This window comes from Meles meles, chromosome 2, assembly GCF_922984935.1.
Source record: "Meles meles chromosome 2, mMelMel3.1 paternal haplotype, whole genome shotgun sequence".
NCBI lineage: Eukaryota > Metazoa > Chordata > Mammalia > Carnivora > Mustelidae > Meles > Meles meles.
In genome coordinates, this window is record NC_060067.1 from 170388186 (window position 1) to 170411525 (window position 23340).

Genomic DNA, 23340 nt, shown 5'->3' on the forward strand with positions numbered 1-23340 from the left:
CCCACAATGGGTGGGATCCCACAGACAGTCTCATGGAGCCCGCCCAAGATTTCTTTCAGGCTAAAACCTTAATGAACCTGGGAATCAGCATTCATAAGTGACAATGTGCCCTTCAACTATTTTTCTGAGAAGAGGTGATTTCTTCACTGTGGGGCCATCAGACTTCTACCCCCTCTCCCAGTGAGACTTTCATGCTTCCATCTTTACTAAGCACATTCTGCCTCATTGACATATATGATTCATATTCTTGATGGAGTGGGGTAGGCTGTGGCCAGCAGCAAGAATCTGTCATATTTGCATGTGGCAGGGAAGGACCACCGCAAGTGCCTCCCCTGGCAGTCACTGTCCCACCCTGAAGAGGGACCAGCCCAGCATTAGCCCCAAGCCCTGGGACTTCACCTGCATTTTGGCATGAAGCCTTCATCGACACTAAGCATCAAAGCACTTTGAATTATTCTCTGGAGTTCTCCCATCTGACCGCCTAGTATTAGTTCAGATGGCCAGAGTACTGAAGAGGAAACATAAAGAGGGTAAAGCTATGTCCATCTATTCAGCCTTGAAAAGAGCTAGCTTTTCTGCAGCACATACTGGGCATTATTGTGGGATTTTTTTTTGGAAGACTGACTTTTCCAATAGACTACCCAGTGCAGCAAACTGGCTGCAAAAATGTATGCATTTCCACTAATGCTGGGAATAGTCCATTAACCCCAAAGGCCTTGCTTACTTGAGTTTTTCAGTGGATGCACTTGAGTCTTCCCCTAATGCTGCCAGTCACGGAGTGTCATGGCCCACATGTGCCCAGGAGTCCCATGATTGCCATTACTGATGCCCTGGGCTCGAGTCTTGTAGTTTACGCTGTGTTCTTGGAGAGACCTAGAAGGACCTTGCAGGCAAGGGAAGGGGAGCCTGGGTGGGTGAGGGGCAAAAGCTTTGGGGGTTCAACTTCAGTTTTTTATGGAAAGAGGGATTTTGCTATTTAGAGAAGAACTTTTAATCTGTGCTTTCATCACCAGAGTTTTCTTTGTCATTGCATGGTCTGATTATAAAATTTGGACACTCCTTCTTTATGTTGGCAAAGGAGGAAGTAGAGTGTAGTTGTTAAGAGCACGGCTCTGGGGCCAAATCCCAGCCTCCACCAACAGGCTCTGTGGCCTTAGGTAGGTCACATGAGTTTTGAACTTCTGTCTCTCATCTGTATAATGCAGACACATTACCTGTCTCACAAAATCATTTGAAAGATTCATGGGTTAATATATGTGAAGTACTTAGCGCTGAATGTGACACAAAGGAAGCCCTAATTAATAAGTGTTAGCCATTATGGTAATGAAGAAAGAACAAATGATGTGATTTTAATTCTTGATTTATTATGGAAACATTAAGAATAATATTTTGAGAGCTCTAGTCTTCCTTATCCCAAGGGGCCCAAGACCTGAAGGGTGAGAGCTTGGTATCACAGTGTATCTCCCTTTAGATAGAGGATCTAGGGCTGGTCCCAGAGCCCCTTCACAAGTACTTCTTTTAAATACTGGCATAAAGTAGAAGGGAGCTACAGTGGGAAAATATAGAGCTCTCGTCCAAGTTTAAGACCTCCTATGGATAACGTGTGCAGTTTGCTTTTGGCACGGTTGCTACTTGGGAAGACGTTCTGCTAAAACTCAGTTTTTTCTTTTATTCACCCCCTAATCTAGGCACTTTGCAGTGTGGGACTTTGAGGTCACCTTAACAGCAGAGATGAGTTCCTTCATGAAATTTATCTTGGTGCCATCTCCTCCCTGCCGGGTATTCTGGGCAGCCCAAGAAGCAGAGAATCAGGACAGGTGACAAAAGAAGGAATGAGAGCTTCTTGGCAGAGCTCTGGAAGGGTAGCCCCGAGGCAGCTCTCAGCAGACCCGACGTGGGTCAAGGGGAAAGCTGAAGCCTGCCACGCTCTGGGGCTTTTCAGTCCCTGGCAACAGGAATTCTGAGCTTAGGGAAGGTGGCAGAGGTCACTAATGCCTCAATTCTACATCCAAGTGACTGTACATAAGTCTTCACAACAAATGCATCTTCTTTACGTTGCTTGGGTCAGGGGCACCTGAGTGGCTCAGTCGGTCGAGCATCCAACTCTTGATTTCATCTCAGGTCATGATCTCAGCTCCTGTCATGATCTTGGGGTCCTAGAATCAAGCCCTGCATCATGCTGTACACTCAACTGGGAGTATGCTTGGAGATTCTCTTTCTCCCCCAGTGCCCCCCAACTCTATGTTGCCCAGCTTAGAGATGAACACCTCTTTTTGGAATAAATATTCATAGTTTATTTTCAGCCAATTTCAGGTAAATTTCATGAGCCCGGGTGGGGGGGGGGGGTTAAAAAGCAAAATACTTGAGTGAGAGACAAGAGACCTGAAACCATCACTAACTAATCCTGTAACCTTGGGCATATACCTGTTCTCCTTCTGTTTTCCCATTTGTATGGTGATGGTAATAATACCAGTTCTGTTTGTCTTGAGTTATTTGGGAATTAAGTGAAATAACACAGGAAGGCACGTTGAGCAATGTGAACTGCTGGCTCAGGGGTATTATTCTAGTTGGGTGAGAGCCTGGACGCTGAAGTCAGACTGCCCGGGTTCAATACCAATGCTTCCCCTGGCCTAACCACATGACGTACAGCACATTAGGAACTCTCTCTGATGCAGGTTCTGCTCATCTGAGATTTGAGAGAAGGAGTAGTGCCTGTTTGTCAGGCTTCTTTGAGGATTAAATGAAGTAAGGCGCCATTTGAGGAGGCCAGGCAAACATGAAGGACTCTATATGCTACTATTATTTGGTTACCTTTCATTTGGTTTTTAAACACATTTTCCAGACTCTGGACACGGGCCATACAGATGTATAAACAATGATAGTAGTGCTTCAGAAAAACCTGAAATGCATCCCTTGTCCCTGTCCATAAGTGATCAGACTCAAGGCAATGGCTGCATAGAAGCATCCCAGAGAAGAAAGTTTCTGGCCTGATTATAACACAGAATTACTCATTAGACCTTTTCTGGGCATCTTGTAAGTGGCAGGTGCTGAGAGTGTGAAAATGTGGTGGTTGGCCTCTAGGAGATCCCAAGGATGTGGGGCAGGGAGAGACAGCAGAATGTGCTGTGAGTACTCCAATGGAGCTGTGGATAGTACATGGTAGGGGGAGGGAGAACCAGCGGGGACCCTGGATAGACCAGGGGAGTCTCAGGTGGAGGTGGGAACGGGTGCTCAGCAGATGCAGAGGAGCCTTGACTTATTGCTCAGGGAGAAGTCAGAAAGCTTCATGCTATTAAGTTGCATCTTAGAGAATGTAGGCATTTTCCAGAAGGAAGCTGTGGAGAAGGGCATCCTGCTGACCTCCTCCTTCCATAAGGTGGTTGCTGCCACGTGGATCTCCAACAAGGGCCATGTTAGGGTTTCTGACTTATTTCAAGTTTCTTGGGATCTATTCACCTCTTTTGTGCAAAACGTAGAGCCTGTCATGCAGTTCTCCCTTCACTGCAGTGGGGTTTAAAGCTCTGCTGTCCAACACGGCAGCCACGCCACATATGTGGCTCTTTACACCAAAATTAATTAAATAAAATTAAGGGTTGAGTCCCTCTATCACACTAGTTACATTTCAGGTCCTCAGTACCGCAGGGCCAGCACAGGCATTGCATTGCCACAGAAATGTGTTGAATAGCACTGTCCTCGAGTGTGCCCTGGCATCACACAGAGAAAGGAGTGGGACATTTCTGTCTGCTCCTTCCCAGCTCCTGCTGTTGGGAACCTCCAGGCTGGGTGCTCAGGCTCTCAGGGGTGGTAGGCAGCTCTGTCCAGGCTTCTCAAGAGTCAGCAGCTGCCCGATAAGACCTCGTGCAGCGACATCTGCTTTCTTCTAGACTGGGGTGTTTCTGGCACCCCGTGCCCAGATTCCAACGGAGCAGTGCTGGGGGAAGATCTGTCTTTTTAAAGTAATTGAAATTAAATGAAGTCAAAGAAAACTTTTTATTTACCCTCATCACTGGCACAGAAATCCTCCTGTGAACTCACAGAGCCTTGGTTCTTAGAATATGCGTGAAGAGAGCTGGTCAGAGGGAAGTTGCCTAGAGGCACCACCGCCTTTAGGGGGCTGGATGAAGACCACTGCTTCCGAATTCTTAGAGTCACATACTAGGGTAAGAGACTGCTCAAGTCTGCAGCGATTAATATTTGACACTGGATTTTGGCTTTGTGGTCAAGAACTCTCTTTGCAGGGAGACAAAGCTCACTGCTTGGCAGCAATCATAGCCAAGCCTCCCTGCTTTCAGTGGAATCGTGATTATACGTGGACAAGTATCAGATGAGCCAGACGAGCGTTCCCTTCAGGAACGATAATCCTGTTGTAAAGCAGAAAGAGCGAAGCGTGGTCTCCACAGCACTTCACCTCTGAACCTGCCATCAGCACCACAGTATTCGAGCCTCCATGAGGACTTACGATTTGCCACAAAATCATTTTATTGTGTTCTGGTGTCTCTGGAAATTATGCAGTTCCCAGATGTGTGTGTAATGGGTAATAATTACAGTTTGAGATGCTTTTGGGAAGTTTGATTGACAGCTACTATCTGATCTGATTTTACGAAGGATTTAACCTAACAACCCAGGTTCGGTTATAATTTTCCGGAATAGCTTTCATTTTAGGAATCTAAATCCATCTGGATAACGTGCTAAGGTTATAACATCTACCCCGTCTGTTGAAGCAATGTGGGATTTCAGAGTTAGGCTGTCAGTAAGTCTGGAAGAAGAGAGAAATCTTTCTTCCAGAATGCTGCTGCTCCTTCACTCTCCTCTGAAGGGCAGTTTTCAGTGTCAGTGAAAAATATCCCTGCCTTTATAGACAAATACAGAGTCTTGAAACTTCAGTCATGTTTAGCCCCTGGGTAGGCTGCTTGCCTGTTGCCTTGCTTCAGATTATGGTTGTCATCTGTCATTTATCAATAGGGTCAGATGTGATTAGAAAGGTGAAATGGGCCAACAGAAGCAGTGTTCTGTATCTGTTGGATCTTAGATGGACATCATTTGAGCACCTGAAGTGGACGGTACAGTAGCTGACCCAAGAGGCTCACTCACTCACTATCAGTGGTGCCTGCAGTTTCCGCTGGCTCAAGTCTCATCAGGGAGACTTGCTGGTGGTGATGGAGATAATGCACCGGCATCATGGTAACCTTGCTGGGCTTGGATTGGTAGACCTGGAGGCCCTAGAAGAGAGGCCCTGGCTCTTCTGTTAGATATTCCCTATCTGTGCAGTACCCCAGTTCTCATCCCTGTGTTTCACTGGAGCTAAGCTTCACCGAGTTGGGTTTGAGGTGCAGGTCCTGGGGCCTCCTGAAATGTATATGGGAGAAGAGAAGGCAAAAGAGCTGGTTGGTGGGTCTTGGCTAGGAGAGATTGGGTGAAGTTTTAATCCCCTCTTTATTAAAGGTCTACTTAGAAAAAAACCAGATTTTAAAAAAAAAAAAATGTATTGAGAGAGAGAGAGGGAGAACAGGTATGAGAGCAGGGGGAAGGGGAGAGGGAGAGAGAATCTTAAGCAAACTCCACACTAAGCACAGAGCCCAATGTGGGGCTTGATCTCGTGATCCTGAAATCATGACCTGAGCCGAGATCAAGAATCGGAGCCTCAACTGACTACATTGCCCAGGTGCCCCAGAAAGCAGCGATGCTTTCATCTGATGTCATACTCTGGATAATTAGGGTTCAACTCTCAGTTAACTTTACTAATAACAAGACTAAAGGGCTATAATAATCCATCCATTGCCTTTTTACCAGGAGGTTCTTTTACAAAGATACAGAGTATCAATATGGAGCTAACCTTGAAACAGAAGTAAGAGCTTCTATCTGCCCTGGTGAAAGGGATCACAGGGAGAATTCCCCTCCTCCTCCCAGATCCAAACACACTGATTAAGTGAATGACTTCACCATCTCTCCAAGATGTGTTTGTGCACTCTCTGTAGGTCTTACCACGTCACTGACTCATCTGATGAACTGCAACAGGACTGAGAAGGGAAATCGGGAATAGGAGTGAAACCTCATGAGTTTGGACTAGTTGGAGGGAAAGGCTGGTCTGAATTAGTGTGAATTCATGAGGCTTCTAAAGTGTGTGTATACACACACACACACATATACAAAACTTAATGTAAATGAAGAGTTTCATTTTGAATATATATGAAGACAAACATATATGAAGACATAAATATACGAGCACATGTATATCCATATATACATATGTGTACATATTTTTATTCCTTTAAATGCCACTGAAGCATCTTTTAGGAGTAACCCAGTAGAAAGTAACCCAAGTAGAAAGACTTGTAGACCTGGGTGCCTCCCGGTTCTGTTACTAACTTTCTAACTCCTAGACCAGGCCCCTCAGCTCAGCACAACTGATGTTTGGGTTGGAGGATTCTTTGTAGGTGAAGCTGTCCTTGCACTACTGGATGTTTAGCAGCATCCCTGGCCTCTCTGGGTGCCCGTAGCCTCCTCTGCCCGTGACAACCAAAAATGTCTCTCAGACATTTCCAGACATTGTCCTGGTGGAGAACCACCATCTAAGACCATATAGGAAGATGCTCCAGGCCACAGAGTCCCCAGAAATAAACCGAGGAAGACACCTTCCAGTCCCCTTCCAGATGGAATGCTTCCAGGACACCTATAAAGGGTCCTACCAGACTGAGAAGCCACCTAACACCTGTGGTGTTATAACCAGGGGCATAAGTGGGAACATATTCTGAAGGCTAAATCTCGACGCTCTCATTTATGTTATCCATGGGCCGCTGTCAGCCGCCCTGCTTGCCCAGTTACCGAATACCAGGAGATGAATGATACTGTAGTATGTTCTTAAGAAGTCCAGAATGGACTTGAAGTTGCTCTTTTTCCTAAACTTTATGCATGCAGCTATATTAACTGAAAACAGTTCTGGAAATGATTTGACTAAAATACCTGCTTTTCTTTCCCGTAGGGATCCTGACATTAAAGAGAGCAAATGAGCTTCTGAGCACTTGCGTGCCGGGCAGTTTTCTGGTCCGTGTCAGTGAAAGGATCAAAGGCTATGCCCTGTCCTATCTGTCTGAGGACGGCTGTAAGCATTTCCTCATAGATGCCTCCACGGACTCCTACAGCTTCCTGGGTGTGGACCGGCTGCAGCACGCCACCCTGGCCGCGTTGGTGGACTACCACAAGGTGACCTGGTGTACAGGCTTGGCTTGCTCTGTGAATTGTTGTCCCACAGCCGCTCTAGCAGTGAAAGGCAATTATAAGAAAAGAGATTGAGACGAGTAATGAGGGATTAGTGTCTGATAATTCTTCCGGATAATCAGGATTCTTAATTGCAATTCCCTTATTGTTGAACCTAGTGCTTCCTCGGGTACTCAGGGAGAATGCGCTGGTGTAGAGAACGGAGGAGATGCTAAAAGCCTGTGCGCACACTGATCGTAACTGAGGCCACACTTAGTGAGAACTCAAGCCTGGGAGGGAAAGAGGGTGCATGGCAATTTGCAGATGAGAAAATCTCTTCTAAGATTGCCATAAACTGATAAAGCTTCATGTAAATCAAGGGCAAACAAGAAGCTGTGTACTTTGAGGAGGCAGGGAAGGGCATGACATTCTTATTTCTACTGTCTTGACAATCTGCCCACCACAGCGCCACCTGATCTCTGCCTTCTGATTATCAGGTGGAGCCCATAACCTCCCTGGGGAAGGAGCGCCTCCTCTACCCCTGTGGTCAGCAGGGTGAGCCGCCCGACTACCTGGAGCTCTTCGAGTGACAGCGTCCCCCATGGTGTCCTGCGCCCTCCAGCTGGGCTTTCCTCTGGGTTAACACTGCTCAAACAGACCTGTGTGTGTGAGGCCAAAGTCAGCCTGCAGCAGAGCCAGCACTGACCAACGGGCAAGTGTCCTTGGAGCCCCATGGAAATCTCTCTCCTGTGCAGATGCTGGAGTTTAACTTTAAGAGAAAATTACCTCTACATCATATTCACTCCAAAAGTAAAGGGAGACGATCCCCAATTTCAGCAACTACCTAATGTGAAGGATACATCCTTAATGATGTATATAAAATGAACAAAGGAGGAATTGAAACCTTTTAGGAATTAAGACATTCTTCAAAAACCAATACCTCCCGTGAACTATTTTACAACCTCTACATTCCCTCTTTGCATCATCCCGAAATGTCTCAGGACTGTGTTTATATTAAGTTCCATGTTGGCTTTGGGGAGCTGGCAGAAAAGCCTTCGCTGGTGGCCTGCAAACACACTTCGTTTATCACACATGTTGGAGCCAGGATGTAAGGAAGAGACAGAAAAACAGAAGTTGGGAATGCAAATTGAATGAGAAGTTAAAACTGTAGGAGGAGAGGCTTCACGCATCAAGAAATACTGCGGACTCCAGGGGAGTGAGCGCGTTTTCATGTCTCCTGGTTCTGGAGAGCGGGACAGCACTCGCCTTGTGTGCTCTGGCTCTGCCGGGGAGCGCACCATGAGGCGAAGCCCACGCACACCCGAGGTGCTGTCCATCAGTGCTCACGCCCAGCACAGGACACCTGTGAAGGGTCCTACCAGCCTCAGAAGCCACCTAACCCCCATAGGTTCCCACCTATGCCCACCTTGTCCTGGGGTGGACGGTGTCCCGGGAAGACAGGCTGTAGTCCCCGACCCTGATACCTGCGAATGTGACCTTAGTTGGGAGTAGGGGCTTTGCTCATGGGATCAAGTGAAGATGAGCTCCTGCTGGATCAGGTGGATGCCCTGCCAGCATCTGGCATCCTCAACGAGGAGAGCGGGATTGGGAGCCAGAGACCCGCAGGGGTGAGGCGGCCGTGGGACCACAGCGGCAGAGACCGGTGATGCGGCTTGTGCTGGCTGCCCCCACAAGCCAGGATCCTCCCTGGAGCCTTAGAGCGGGGAGCGGTGTGTGGCCTTGCTGACACCTTGGTTTCAGATCTCGAGCCTCCAGATCTGTAAGAGAATAAATGTCTGTTGTCTTAAGCCACTGAGTTTATGGTAATTTGTTACAGCGGCCCTTGGAAACTCACACAGAGGATCCTTATGGGATCACCTGATGGGTGCTACATACCGTTTGTGGCTGCACAGCCAGCCCTCCTGAGAATAAAGGAAGAGGGGAGAGGAAAGTAAGCTCCCACTGGCTCTGTTCCGCTCTGGGATGAAGGTTTGCTCGGTCGGGAATCCTATGCCCTCTGCGTCTGCACCGCCAACCCCCAGCAGCTCTCGGGCCAGCCCAGCCAGGGGTCGCCTGTGGGCAGCGACCCAGAGTGCTGTGAGCCCCAGTGTCATCTTCTGGAAAGGTGAAGTTTCGCTTGTACTCCAGCCTCCTCCCTGCCGCAGCTGTTTTTCAAAGGAAGCAGACGTTGTGGCAGTTCGTTCATGAGGTTGCTGGTTGTGTAAGCCTTGCAGGCTGTGTAAAACGTAACAGGAGAAGAGGGTGGGGTATGTGTGTATATGTGGGAGTGTGTATAGGTGCGTGTGTGCACTTTCATGAGAGAGTTTTTATTTTTATTTTTATTTTTTTAAGATTATTTATTTATTTATTTGACAGACAGAGATCACAAGTAGGCAGAGAGGCAGCCAGAGAGAGAGGAGGGAAGCAGGCTCCCCACGGAGCAGATAGCCCCATGCGGGCCTCGATCTCAGGACCCTAGGATCATGACCTGAGCCGAAGGCAGAGGCTTTAACCCACTGCGCCACCCAGGTGCCCCATGAGAGAGTTTTTAAACACCCATCATGGTGAAGTGATTTCCTGAAATATCCTGTGTGCTTCTGTAGTCTGAAAGATACCTGTCAATGAGATATTCGTCCAGGAGGACCTGTCTTCAGCTGTCATTTCTGACTGTGATTCAACAGCCATGACATTTTAGAACTGCAAAGACCGCACAGGACCCACATCTTCCCACCATTCCCTCTCTGAGCTTCAGTTTTCACTTCTAATAAAAAAGGCATTTTTTTTTTCCTGAGGTGTCCTTGACATTTAACCTTAAATTAGTTCCAGGTACAACCTAACGACTTGACGTGTGAACTGTCTGACTGTGAAATGATCACCATTGTAAGCCTACTGACCATCCACCACCTTACAAAGTCACGAGAGTTTTTTCTTGTGATAACTTTTAAGCTCTGCTCTCTTAGCAACTTTTGCATATGCATTCTAGCGTTATCCACCGCAGTTATCATGCTGTACATACCCATGACTTACTAATTTTATAATTGGAGGTCTGTACCTCTCCACTCCCTTCACCCAAGTAGCCCCCCACCCCAGCCCTCCGTCCCTCTGGCAATCACCAATCTGTTCTCCATATCCATTTATTGTTTCTATTGCACATATAAGTGAAACCACAGGGTATTTGCCTCTCTCTGACTTATTTCACTTAGCATAACACCATCAAGGTCCATCTGTGTTGCAAATGGCAAGATCTCATTCTTTTCTATGGCCGAGTAATATTCCATCACGTCCACACACCACCTCTTTTTATCCGCTCATCTACTGATGGACACTGAAGTGGCTTCTGTCATCTTGGCTACTGTAAATAACGCTGCAGCGGACCTAGGGGTGCATGTATCTCTTTGAATTGGTATTTCCGTTCTCTTTGGAAAGGAGAGTTGCCGGGTCACATGGTAGTTCTATTTTAATTAAAAGAAGGTGCTTTTACTAGCTGATTTTTATTAATTTCATCCAGTTCTGAAATCTTAAGGTTCTGAAATAAATAGAAAAGTACCCTTAGTCACTCATCGTTAATGAAGACATATGATTCCAGCATCTCCCTCTGCCTAAAACGATTTTGGAGGAAGTAAGTACAGTCCTATCCAGATGTAATGACCCTAAGTAACATCCTACTGTGGGATGACTTAGTAAGCAGGAAAAGACCTGACTGAATTAACAAGGGGGAGCAGATCTGAGTTCCGTACCGTTTGATGATATGATGGCCAGCAGTGCTACCTGAAATTCTTAGGGAGGGAAAATGGTACAGAATTCAGAAAGTGATTAAAACCAAATGGGGTTGAGGAAGCCTGAATTCTCATCCTAGCTCAGCTATTAGATAGTCTCTGGGCTTTCCTTCTTGCCAAGAATGTGGTAAGAATGTTCACACTGCACCCTGGAGGTCTCTCTGCTGACACCTCACCATCTCCCCCTCACCCCAAGCAAAAGGCTGACACCTCACAATCTCCCATTCACCCCCACCTCTCCTGGGTGGGACAAATGTGACATTCTTTAGGAATCTCCCAACTATCTTGATGTTAATGGCTTAATCAAGCCTCAAGACCTCTGGTATCCCCGCACCTTGTAGGCCCTCTCTAGCATATGAAAGCTCCGTTGAAACCTCCCTTTCCCTCACCTTCCCCCAACCGCTGGGTGCAAAACCTGTCATCCCTCACAACCTGGGGCAGCAGCTCTTCCTGCCCACGGGTCCTGTCCCCGTGCTTTAATAAACCACCATTTTGCCCCAAAGATGTCTCAAGAATTCTTTCTTTCTTTTTTTTTTAAGATTTTATTTATTTATTTGACAGACAAAGATCACAAGTAGGCAGAGAGGCAGGCAGAGAGAGGGGGAAGCAGACTCCCTGCTGAGCAGAGAGCCCTATGCGATGCAGGGCTCCATCCCAGAATCCTGGGATCATGACTTGAGCTGAAGGCAGAGGCTTTAACCCACTGAGCCACCCAGATGCCCCAAGAATTCTTTCTTGGTCATCGGCTCCGGACCTCACCCCACTGAACCTCACCTGTGTTCTAGAACTTCATCACGACGACTGGCGCTTTCCCTTCCTCAGGAGTGGCCACAAATCTGACTTGCACGTCTCCCCTCTGCTGTCCATTTGTGTGATCTCCTCCCCATCCTTCTCCTCTCTCCCTCCCTTTCTGCTGTATCCTCCAAGAGCTTCTCATCGCCTTCCCTTCTGAATCATAGACTCGACATTCTGCCGTGTTAATTCTTCTCTCACTGCCCCCACTGTGGACATGAGCGTTCTATTTCCAGTGTACTTACCATACTTCCTTCTAACCTCTGCCTCATCCTCATGCTTCCAACTGCTGCCCCAGATTGAAAATGCTCCTGAGCCTTACAGGACAATAGTGCTTTTTATTGTGTGGTAAAAACACAGTATTGGGTCGTGAGTGAGCTCAGTGTAGTAGAAAGTCTAGCAGGTCTGGGTTTGGATCCTGGCTATATCACTAACCAGCAGTGTAGTTTTTTTTTTTTTTAAGATTTATTTATTTATTTATTTGATAGAGAGATAGAGATTGCAAGTAGGCAGAGAGGCAGGCAGAGAGAGAGAGGAAAGCAGGCTCCCTGCCGAGCAGAGAGCCTGATGCGGGACTTGATCCCAGGAGCCTGAGATCATGACCTGAGCCGAAGGCAGAGGCTTAACCCACTGAGCCACCCAGGTGCCCCTGTAGTTATTTTTTTAAAAAGGTTCTTTATTTTTTTCATTTGAGAGAGAGAGAGAGAGCGAGCGAGCATGAGTCAGAGGGAGAGGGAGAAGCAGACTCCTTGCTGAGCAGGCTCCATCCCAGGACCCCAGGATCATGACTGGAGCTGAAGGCAGACGTTTAACTGACTGAGCCACCCAGGTGCCCTCTAGCTGTGTGGAATCTTAAAAGAAAAATAATACTACGCTTGTCTGAGCTTCAGCTCTCAAACAGGAATGACTCAAGTCACCCATTGGATTCCAAGGCTTAGAAAAGAAACACATAAAGTCCCTTGGGTCCAACAAAGCCAGGATTCGTGCACTCTGTGCTCCTGTGATGAGCTCAGCTTGTATAACCCATGAGCTGTGTATAGCAATGGCCCATTTGCTAGAGCTTCTGGGATGAATCTTCTGGAGGGAAGGGAAGCTTCTAAAGTAAGGGTTATACTAGGGAATCACACAGTAGATTAGCCAGTTGAGATGGCTTGCAGAGAGACAGCTATCTTAGTCTGGATTAGAAATGGCAGAGAGGGCATTCTCTTAATATCGAGTTTTGACAACCCCAAAGTTAGCAGTGACCCGTCTTTACCCAAAATTGGTCATTGGCAAATTGATTCAGTTGTTCGGGAATTCCTGATCACAAATCCCCAAGTATTCACCTGCCTTTTTGTTTGTTTCTTTATTTTCAGCGTAACAGTGTTCATTGTTTTTGCACCACACCCAGTGCTCCAGGCAGTACGTGCCCTCCCTATTACCCACCACCTGGTTCCTCAACCTCCCCCAACCCCCTTCAAAACCCTCTGGTTGTTTTTCAGAGTCCATAGTCTCTCATGGTTCATCTCCCCTTCCAGTTTCCCTCAACTCCCTCCCCTCTCCATCTCCGCATGTCCTCCGTGTTATTCCTTATGCTCCACAAATAAGTGAGACCATATGATACTTGACTCTCTCTGCTTGACTTATTTCGCTCAGCATAATCTCTTCCAGTCCCGTCCATGTTGCTACAAAAGTTGGGTATTCATCCTTTCTGATGGAGGCATAATACTCCATTGTGTATACGTACCACATCTTCCTTATCCATTCATCCGTTGAAGGGCATCTTGGTTCTTTCCACAGTTTGGCGACCGTGGCCATTGTTGCAATAAACATTGGGGTACAGATGGCCCTTCTTTTCACCACATCTGTATCTTTGAGGTAAATACCCAGCAGTGCAATTGCAAGGTCATAGGGAAGCTCTATTCTTAATTTCTTCAGGAATCTCCACACTGTTCTCCAAAGTGGCTGCACTAACTTGCATTCCCACCAACATTGTAAGAGGGTTCCCCTTTCTCCACATCCTCTCCAATACACGTTGTTTCCTGTCTTGCTAATTTTGGCCATTCTAACTGGTGTCAGGTGGTATCTCAATGTAGTTTTAATTTGAATCTCCCTGATGGCTAGTGATGATGAACATTTTTTCATGTGTCTGATAGCCATTTGTATGTCCTCATTGGAGAAGTGTCTGTTCATATCTCCTGCCCATTTTTTGATGTGATTATCTGTTTTGTGTGTGTTGAGTTTAAGGAGTTCTTTATAGATCCTGGATATCAACCTTTTGTCTGTCCTGTCATTTGCAAATATTTTCTCCCATTCCGTGGGTTACCTTTTTGTTTTGTTGACTGTTTCTTTTGCTGTGCAGAGCTTTTGATCTTGATGAAGTCCCAAAAGTTCATTTTCACTTTTGTTTCCTTTGCCTTTGGAGACATATCTTGAAAGAACTTGCTGTGGCTGATATCGAAGAGGTTACTGCCTATGTTCTCCTCTAGTATTCTGATAGATTCCTGTCTCACGTTGAGGTCTTTTATCCATTTTGAGTTTATCTTTGTGTATGGTGTAAGAGAATGGTCGAGTTTCATTCTTCTATATATCGCTGTCCAGTTCTCCCAGCACCGTTTATTGAAGAGGCTTTTTTCCATTGTATATTTTTTCCTGTTTTGTCGAAGATCATTTGACCATAGAGTTGAGGGTCCATATCTGGGCTCTCCACTCTGTTCCACTGGTCAATGTGTCTGTTTTTATGCCAGTACCATGCTGTCTTGGTGATCACAGCTTTGTAGTAAAGCTTGAAATCGGGTAACGTGATGCCGCCAGTTTTGTTTTTGTTTTTCAACATTTCCTTAGCAATTCGGAGTCTCTTCTGATTCCATACAAATTTTAGGATTATTTGCTCCAGCTCTTTGAAAAATACCAGTGGAATTTTGATCGGAATGGCATTAAAAGTATAGATTGCTCTAGGCAGTATAGACATTTTAACAATGTTTATTCTTCCAATCCAAGAGCATGGAATGGTCTTCCATGTTTTTGTGTCTTCTTCAATTTCTTTCATGAGTGTTCTGTAGTTCCTTGAGTACAGGTCCTTTACCTCTTTGGTTAGGTTTATTCCCAGGTATCTTATGGTTCTTGGTGCTATAGTAAATGGAATCGATTCTCTAATTTTCCTTTCTGTATTTTCATTGTTAGTGTATAAGAAAACCACTGATTTCTGTACATTGACTTTGTATCGTGCCACGTTACTGAATTGCTGTATGAGTTCTAGTAGTTTGGGGGTGGAGTCTTTGGGGTTTTCCATATAAAGAATCATGTCATCTGCGAAGAGAGAGAGTTTGACTTCTTCATTGCCAATTTGGATACCTTTTATTTCACTTTGTTTTCTGATTGCCATTGCTAGGATTTCTAATACTATGTTGAACAAGAGTGGTGAGAGTGGGCATCAGTGTCTTGTTCCTGATCTCAACGGGAAGGCTGCAAGCTTTTTCCCATTGAGGATGATATTTGCTGTGGGTCTTTCATAGATAGATTTTATGAAGTTCAGGAATGTTCCCTCTATCCCTATATTTTGAAGCGTTTTAATCAGGAACAGATGCTGGATTTTGTCAAATGCTTTTTCTGCATGAATTGAGAGGACCATGTGGTTCTTCTCTCTTCTCTTATTGATTTGTTCTATCACATTGATTGATTTGAGAATGTTGAACCAACCTTATAACCCAAGGATGAATCCCACCTGGTCATGGTGGATAATCTTTTTAATGTGCTGCTGGATCCTATTTGCTAGGGTCTTGTTGAGAATCTTAGCATCCATATTCATCAGTGATATTGGTCTGAAATTCTCCTTTTTGGTAGGGTCTTTGCCTGGTTTGGGGATCAGGGTAATGTGGCTTCATAAAAAGAGTATGGAAGTTTTCCTTCTGCTTCAATTTTTTGGAACGGCTTCAGGAGAATTGGTATTATTTCTTCTTTGAAAGTTTGGTAAAATTCCCCAGGGAATCCTTCAGGTCCTGGGCTCTTGTTTTTTGGGAGGTTTTTGATCACTGCTTCAATCTCATTACTAGATATTGGTCTATTCAGGTTGTCAATTTCTTCCTGGTTCAGTTTTGGGAGTTTATAGTTTTCCAGGAATGCATCCATTTCATCTAGGTTGCTTAGTTTATTGGCATATAACTGTTGGTAATAATTTCTGATGATTGTTTCTATTTCCTTGGTGTTAGTTGTGATCTCTCCCTTTTCATTCATAATTTTATTAATTTGGGCTTTCTCTCTTTTCTTTTGGATTAGTGTGGCCAATGGTTTATCGATCTTATTGATTCTTTCAAAAAACCAGCTTCTAGTTTCATTGATACGTTCTATTGTATCTCTGGTTTCTACCTCATTGATCTCTGCTCTAATCTTGATTATTTGCCTTCTTGCGTGTGGAGTTGGTTTGATTTGTTGTTGATTCTCCAGTTCTTTAAGGTGTAGAGACAGCTGGTGTATTCTGGATTTTTCAGTTTTTTTGAGGGAGGCTTGGATGCCTATGTTTTTCCCCCTTAGAACCGCCTTTGCTGTCCCATAGGTTTTGGACCGAAGTGTCTTCATTCTCATTGGTTTCCATGAATTGTTTAAGTTCATCTTTGATCTCCTGGGTGATCCAAGCATTCTTAAGCAAGGTGGTCTTTAGGTTCCAGGTGTTTGAGTTCCTTCTGAACTTTTCCTTGTGATTGAGTTCCAGTTTCAAAGCATTGTGATCTGAGAATATGCAGGGAATAATGTCTTTTGGTATCAGTTGAGTCCTGCTTTGTGACCCAGTATGTGGTCTATTCTGGAGAAGGTTCCATGTGCACTTGAGAAGAATGAGTATTCTGTTGTTTTAGGGTGGAATGTTCTGTATATGTCTATGAGGTCCATCTGGTCCGATGTTTTATTCAATGCTCTTATTTCTTTATTGACTTTCTGCTTCGATGATCTGTCTATTTCTGAGAGAGGTGTATTAAGATCTTCTACTATTATTGTATTCATATCCATATGACTCTTTATCTTGATTAATAGTTTTCTTATGTAATTGGGTGCTCCCATATTGGGGGCATAGATATTTACAATTGTTAGATCATCTTGGTGGATAGTCTCTTTAAGAATTATGTAGTGTCCTTCTGTATCTTTGACTACAGTCTTTAGTTTAAAATCTAATTTATCTGATATGAGAATCGCTACCCTGGCCTCCTTTTGAGGCCCATTGGCATGAAAGATGCTTCTCCATCCCTTCACTTTCAGTCTGGATGTATCCTTAGGTTCAAAATGGGTCTCTTGTAGACAACATATGGATGGGTCCTGTTGTTTTATCCAATCTGCAACCCTGTGTCATTTTATGGGTGCATTTAGGCCATTCACATTGAGAGTGATTATTGAGAGATAGGTTTTTATTGACATCATGTTACCTTTGAAGTCTTTCTGTCTGTCGATTGTTTCTATATTTCTGTTCAATGATATTCTTAGGATTTTTTCTCTTTTATAGGATCCCCCTTAATAATTCCTGCAATGTTGGCTTGGTGGTTGCATAGTCTTTTAAGCCTTGCCGGTCTTGGAAACTCTTTATCTCTCCATCCATTTTGAATGTCAGTCTTGCTGGATAGAGTATTCTTGGTTGCATGTTCTTCTCATTTAGTGCTCTGAATATATTTTGCCAGCCCTTCCTGGCTTACCAGGTCTCTGTGGACAGGTCTGACATTATTCTAATGGGCTTTCCTCTGTATGTAAGGAGCTTCTTTGTCCTAGCTGCTTTTAAGAGGATCTATCTTGAAACATAATTCCTCATTTTAACTATAAGGTGTCGTGAGGACTTTCGAGAATCTAAAATCTTGGGGGGAAATCTCTCTGCCTCTAGTACATGAACGTTGTTTCCATTCGTGAGATTGGGAAAATTTTCATAGACAACTTCTTCCACTATATCTTCTAGACTTCTTTCTTTTTCCTCCCCTTCAGGGATTCCAATAATTCTGACGTTGGAACGTTTCATGGCATCATTTATTTCCCTGATTCTGTTTTCGTGGCTTCTGAGCTCTTTGTTCCAGGCTTCCTCCTGACCCTTTCTCTCTATCTGTTTGTCCTCCAGATCACTAATTCTATCTTCTGTCTCAGTTACCCTAGCTTTTAGAGAATTTAGATTATATTGGAACTCATTGAGAGCATTTGTGAACATCATCCCTGGTGGCTTTCAGTTCTGCCCTAACATTGTGAACATCATCCCTGGTGGCTTTCAGTTCTGCCCTAATCCATTCCATTTGGTCATCCATGGCTTTCTCCAACCTAGCTATTGCCTGGATAATTGTTAATCTGAATTCCTTTTCCAACATATTGTCCATGTTGATAGCCATTAGCTCTGTTGCAGAAGGTCCATCCTCTTTATTTTTCTTCTGTTGGGTATTCCTCCTCCTAGTCATTTTGGTAAGAGATGACTGAACAGATGCAGCTGGACTTATCGATTGTGGTGCAGTCAAGGTGCACCCTGGAACACTTCTGTGCAATCAGGGTTCCCCACCCAAATGAGAGAAAAAAGAAGAGAAAACGAAATAGAGAAGAAGAAAGGGGGAAAGAAAAGAAAAAAGGAAAAAAAGAGAGAGAGAGAGAGACAGGAAAAAAAGGGAAGATAAAAGAGAAGGCTCAGCCCAAATGGGCCCCAAGGTAAGATTTATGAAGTATACAAACAAAAACAGACAAACAAAAAGACTGATAAAAGTATATGACAAGAGAAAAATATATATATATATAAGCAAAAAAAAGGGAAGAACCTCATCAGAAAGAACCCCAAGTATAAGATTTATATACTGTCAGGACAAACACAAATTCACAGAAACACTGGCAGAAGGAAAAAATGGGAGAGTAGTTATAAATTCTCAGTGTGGGCGAGGAAGGTTATTTTGATTCTTCCTGGATGTATCTTGATATTTTTGTTAAGGGACTCAACTTTCCTAAGTTACAGGGGGATTAAAAACTGGTTTGCTATAGGGGTAGCATTGATTGGGGAAAGGGGATTACCTTGAAGTTTAACTCTATATGTATAGTAGAAAATAAAAATTAAAAAAGAATAAATTAGACTAAACTAAGTTAAAATAAAAAAATTTAAAAAATAGAAAAGCAAAAGAAAATCATGGGTGTATGTATCAAAAAATTCAGGTTAGAAGGTTATTAAGGAATTTGATATACTGGACATCTCAGTGTGATGGTAAATAGGTTAAAAAATTATGTGTATGTATTTTAAAAAAAGAAGAACCAGAAAACCAGAATATTGGTAAAGAGTTAAAAATAAAAGTTGTATTTATGAAGTAGTGGTGGTTGTTCTCTTGTAGTCTTCTTTTCTTTTTTTTTCTTCCTTCCTGGTTGGTTTTCTGGGGGAGGGGCCTGCCACGTGGGTTTTCAGACAATGACGTTCCGTGAGTTAGGTCCTCCCGCTCCCCTCAAGGGGGTGGGCTCTGAGGAAACTTTTTTTTTCAGGCTTTTGTTCTCTGGGGGTTTTTATGTTCTTTCATCTGTTTTCTCTCGCCTTGACAGCTTTTGATGGTTTTTGGAGGTTTAGAGGAGAGCAAACTGCACCCCGACCTCCCTCTCAGAGAGAAGCCTCAGAATGCTCTGCAGAGCTGCTGGCAGAGTCCGTTCTGAGTCACGGTCCCTGGGGATGCAGGAGCTCCTCGTTGTACCCAATACCAGGGCAGCGGTGGCTGTCTGAGCAGCTCCAGGCCGCCAGAGAGGTTCCAAGCAGAGATCGCACACTGAGATTTTCCCGCTGTCCCGGGCTGGGAATGTCTGGTTTTTCCAGATGCCAGAGCTCCAGGCTAGCACCTATGAGCACCTCTCCCAGGGGAGGGTGTGGGAGGGGCGCGTTTCAGGATTGCCATCTGGCCAGGCTCCCAGCCCCTCACGGGAGCCAGACCCCACTCGTTCTCGGGCGCGCTGGCGGGTCAGGCGCACTGGCAGCTCAGGGACCGAGACCTGATTTCTCCGCCACACTCTCTCTGGCTCAGCACCAGGGGAGGCTGTCCTGGGTCCGGGGACTTACGTCCCTGTCCCTAACCGCCCCGATTCCCACTATTTCCCCCCACGATCCTTTGCTCTTTGTTTTTTGAGTGCTTTCAACCAGACTCCAAGTTAATGCTGGTCCCCAGACATGGGGCACTCTCGTATTGGGGTATTACTTTCCAATCGGTCACCTCTGGTGGCTCCCTCCCCCTTTTGTTTATCTTCCGATATCAGTCCGACGCTCCCAGTCTGCTTTACCTGCCACTGGCATCTTCTGCTCCTGTAGAGATCCAGACGTGTATGATTCTGATCTCAGGCTGATTTCATGGGTGGTCGGAGTTCTTTGGTAGGTAATCAGCTCACCTTAGGGTACAGGTTGAAACGGTGCCTCCTCCTACTTCCCCGCCATCTTGACTCCCCCCTCACCTGCCTTTTTGACCAGAGGATTTACCACAAACCCAAATCCCTCTGGGATTAACTGCATTGTCTCCCAAATAGGTCTGCTCCTGCCAGTGCTAACCCAGACTTATGTGGGGGAGGGGGCGTTTAGCCCCTGCTCTCCAGTCAGCCTAAATCAGCTTTTCTTTTCCTTCAGCTAAAAGGATGTTCCTTCCAGCTGCGTCAAGATGCTGGCAGGCAACGCTACCAGGCCCCTCAACAACCACACCAAACAGCACGTGCTGTACCTTATCTCGTGCAGGAGCTCTGCGTGGTGTGGTGGAGCTCTGGACAGGGCTTCCCAAACCCACCACTCGGCTGTTGGGGACAGCCCCCCACGCTGGAGCGGTGACTTCTACCCGGCTCTCTTTGAACTAATGACTGGAAGAAAGAGCAAGTACTTAAATACATTCTCCCTTCAGCCTTCCTTTGAATGTAACTTGAGGGTTTTGCTGTTTGTTTTCCATTTTATTTATTTATCTTTCTTAAGTGTTTCAAATGGGGTTTTGCAGCGTAGCAGTCCAGGCGATGGTGAATGTTGCAGTTCTTTCAACACTGGGGTTGGAGGGGGGTTCAGAACGGAGTCGGGGGGATTCACAGCTGGGGAGGAGGGAGGAGCCAGCTGAGGTCTTGCCGCTCAGGTCCATGAGGAGTAAGCCCAGTGCAGTCCTGCTCGGGTTCTGCATGTAGCGGGCAGGCTAGCAGCGCCGTCAGCCACCAAAGGACATTTGGAGAGTCTTGGGCACAGGTCACTGAAGGTGGCCTGGCCCTCCCTGAGCCTCTGGGTGACTGGGTGATGGGCAGAGACAGCCCAGAGGCCTTGCCTGCTTCTGTCCCCAGGCTGTCACTTGTGCCCTCCTTTGGAAGAGCAGTCAAGACCGACAAAGCCACAGGGCACAGGGGGTGCCACTGCAGAGGGCACACGCAAAGGATCAGTATCCCAGAGGCGTTCTGAAAGGCACCTCTGCTGAGAGAACATTTTCTGTGTGTTGAAAAAACCACCCCCACTTCCTGCCCCCAGCAGCTGGCACAGTCGCCACATTTTCTGGCAGCACTGACTGGGTCCTGCCAGGAGAAACAGCTTTGAATTCAAATAGAAGGCTAATCAGAATATGCATCGCACAAAGCTGCCCGCTCTTTGATGGGTGTTGGGAGTAAAACACACCCACCCTTTCAGGGACCGCCCAGGGGCATTATTTCTGATCTGCAATTCTTGGAAACAATGTCAAATCTCTTTCAAAAGGCAAGTATTCCTACCTGCTCTCCTGTCCAGTTCAAGGCAGCCTCTCAGTCCAAGGCCTTGGGCATACAGAGGGCAAACGGAGGGCTGGAGGGTGCTTCTGAGGCTGCAGAGCCCCGGAAAACCCCCAGTGGCTTACAGAGCAGCTAGAGGGAAGCTGCTCTGTGCTTTCTGGAGTTCCTGGATCACGGTGTTTTCGTTCACCACCAGGGGATTCTCAGGTGGGCTGAAGGGCAGAACAATGGTGGGAAATAGAGGCACAAGCGAACAGACCCTGGACTTGCTGGAGGCCAAGCTCCCTTCTCTACTCCCACCCCATGACCAAGCCCTACAGAGCTGGGGTGAGAACACGAGAGCCTGAAGCCAGCCACTGTCTGTCCCCGCCCTCTGAGCAAGTTTCACAGTTTCCGCACCTGGAAAAGGGTATTATCTGCTTCAGCAGGGTGGCGTTCCATACAGAAGGTGCCCGGCTCTGCCCCTCACCTTGGAAACGTCTAACACTCCTCAGCTGCCTAGGGGGTCACTGACACCAAATTCCTGAGCACAGAATTTAAGGAAGAAATTATCCATTATATTTTACATTCCTAGTTACCCTCATTCAGATAGACTAAACTTGTTTCAGAATGACAGACTAAAGGACAGCCATGCCCATGTGATGGGCTCATGATCTCTAATATGCAGTGCACTTCGGCCCAGGAGGTTTGGGTGTGCTGGGAAGCATCACAGACAGCTGTGAGTGTGGACCTGGTGGTGAATCCCAACTGTGGGATGTGGATACAAAGGCAGAAGGAAATGCATATTAAATGTTCTTATAACCTGCAGCCCATTGACAAACCCTTGGGGCACGCAGAGTGTAACATTCCCCTAGGAAGCTCCCAGCTGTCTTAATGGTAATGCCTTGCTAGGGGGAAAAACAGCCTTGGCTTGACAATAGCAAGTCCTCTGAGATGCTGTGAGCCTTGTTTTTTTTAATGTTATTTAATTTAAATTCAATTAGCCAACATACAGTACATCACTAGGTTTTATTGGAATTCCCTAATCTTTACTTCCTCCAACCCCAGAGTATATAATCAGTTGCCCCTCACAATCCCAGGGCAACAGCTCTTTCTGCCCATGGGTCCTGTCCCCATGCTTTAATAAAACCACCTTTTTTTGCACCAAAGATGGCTTGGCTGTCGGCTCTGGACCTCACCAACATTCCAAAACTACATGCCTAGTGAAAGGTCCCCCAATAATGGGTCCGTGATTAAAGGAGCGAGACTGATACAAAGCGAAGGTCAAGCAAAGCTTTATTCCACGCCAAGCATCAAGAATCAAACTGACAGTTCGGGGCCGCACCTCTTACAGAGAGGGCAACCCCTCTTTGCCCCACAGACTAGCCTTTAAGGGCAAAGGCCATGTGGTTGGGCTGGGCCACGCACAGGTGGCCAATGAGATTTCAACACACAGAGAAAGCTACACAGTCATGCTAGGTCACACATAAGTGACCGATTGAATTACAATTTACCCTATAGTAGACATTTGAACTAGCCTATCGCCTTGGTCAGAATTGGCGCCCAAAAGGCGGGACCCATACTCCTTGGTAGCTAGAGAGACAGTATGTGCTCCCACTGATTGGATACCTCCACCTGGCCTGACCCACCCTTGTATTTGGGCTTTGTTACCTGGGACTGGTTTCCTGGGCTTGTTTTTAAGTAAGTCCCCTGGGGGGAAGGGAGGCAGGGAGAGTTTATGTTTTACTGCATAAACAACAAAATGACTGTTTAATCCAAGATGGGATCGCTCTGGCTAAATAGGCCCTTACACCTAGGACATGGTATATGTGACTGCATTCATGACCCTGAACAAGGAAACGGGGATACAGAGATGCCGAGTGCCTGCCTTAAGATCATAGAGATGGCCAGTGAAAGAGCTCCAATTTGAGCCTGGGCCTTC

The 23340-nt window shown here is 45.9% G+C and overlaps 1 protein-coding gene across 3 annotated transcripts in view; it reads left to right on the top strand.

The window, feature by feature from the left end:
* The window catches only part of SH2D4A (SH2 domain containing 4A), a 60296-nt gene extending 51294 nt beyond the window's left edge, over positions 1 to 9002 (top strand). For all 3 annotated transcript variants that reach the window (XM_045997111.1, XM_045997113.1, XM_045997114.1), the window contains 2 exons: positions 6980 to 7200; positions 7692 to 9002. In XM_045997111.1, coding sequence (XP_045853067.1) covers positions 6980 to 7200; positions 7692 to 7784 — 314 coding nt within the window. In that variant the 3' untranslated portion in view covers positions 7785 to 9002. The remainder of the gene's footprint in view (positions 1 to 6979; positions 7201 to 7691) is intronic.
* The last annotated feature ends 14338 nt before the right edge of the window (positions 9003 to 23340 follow it).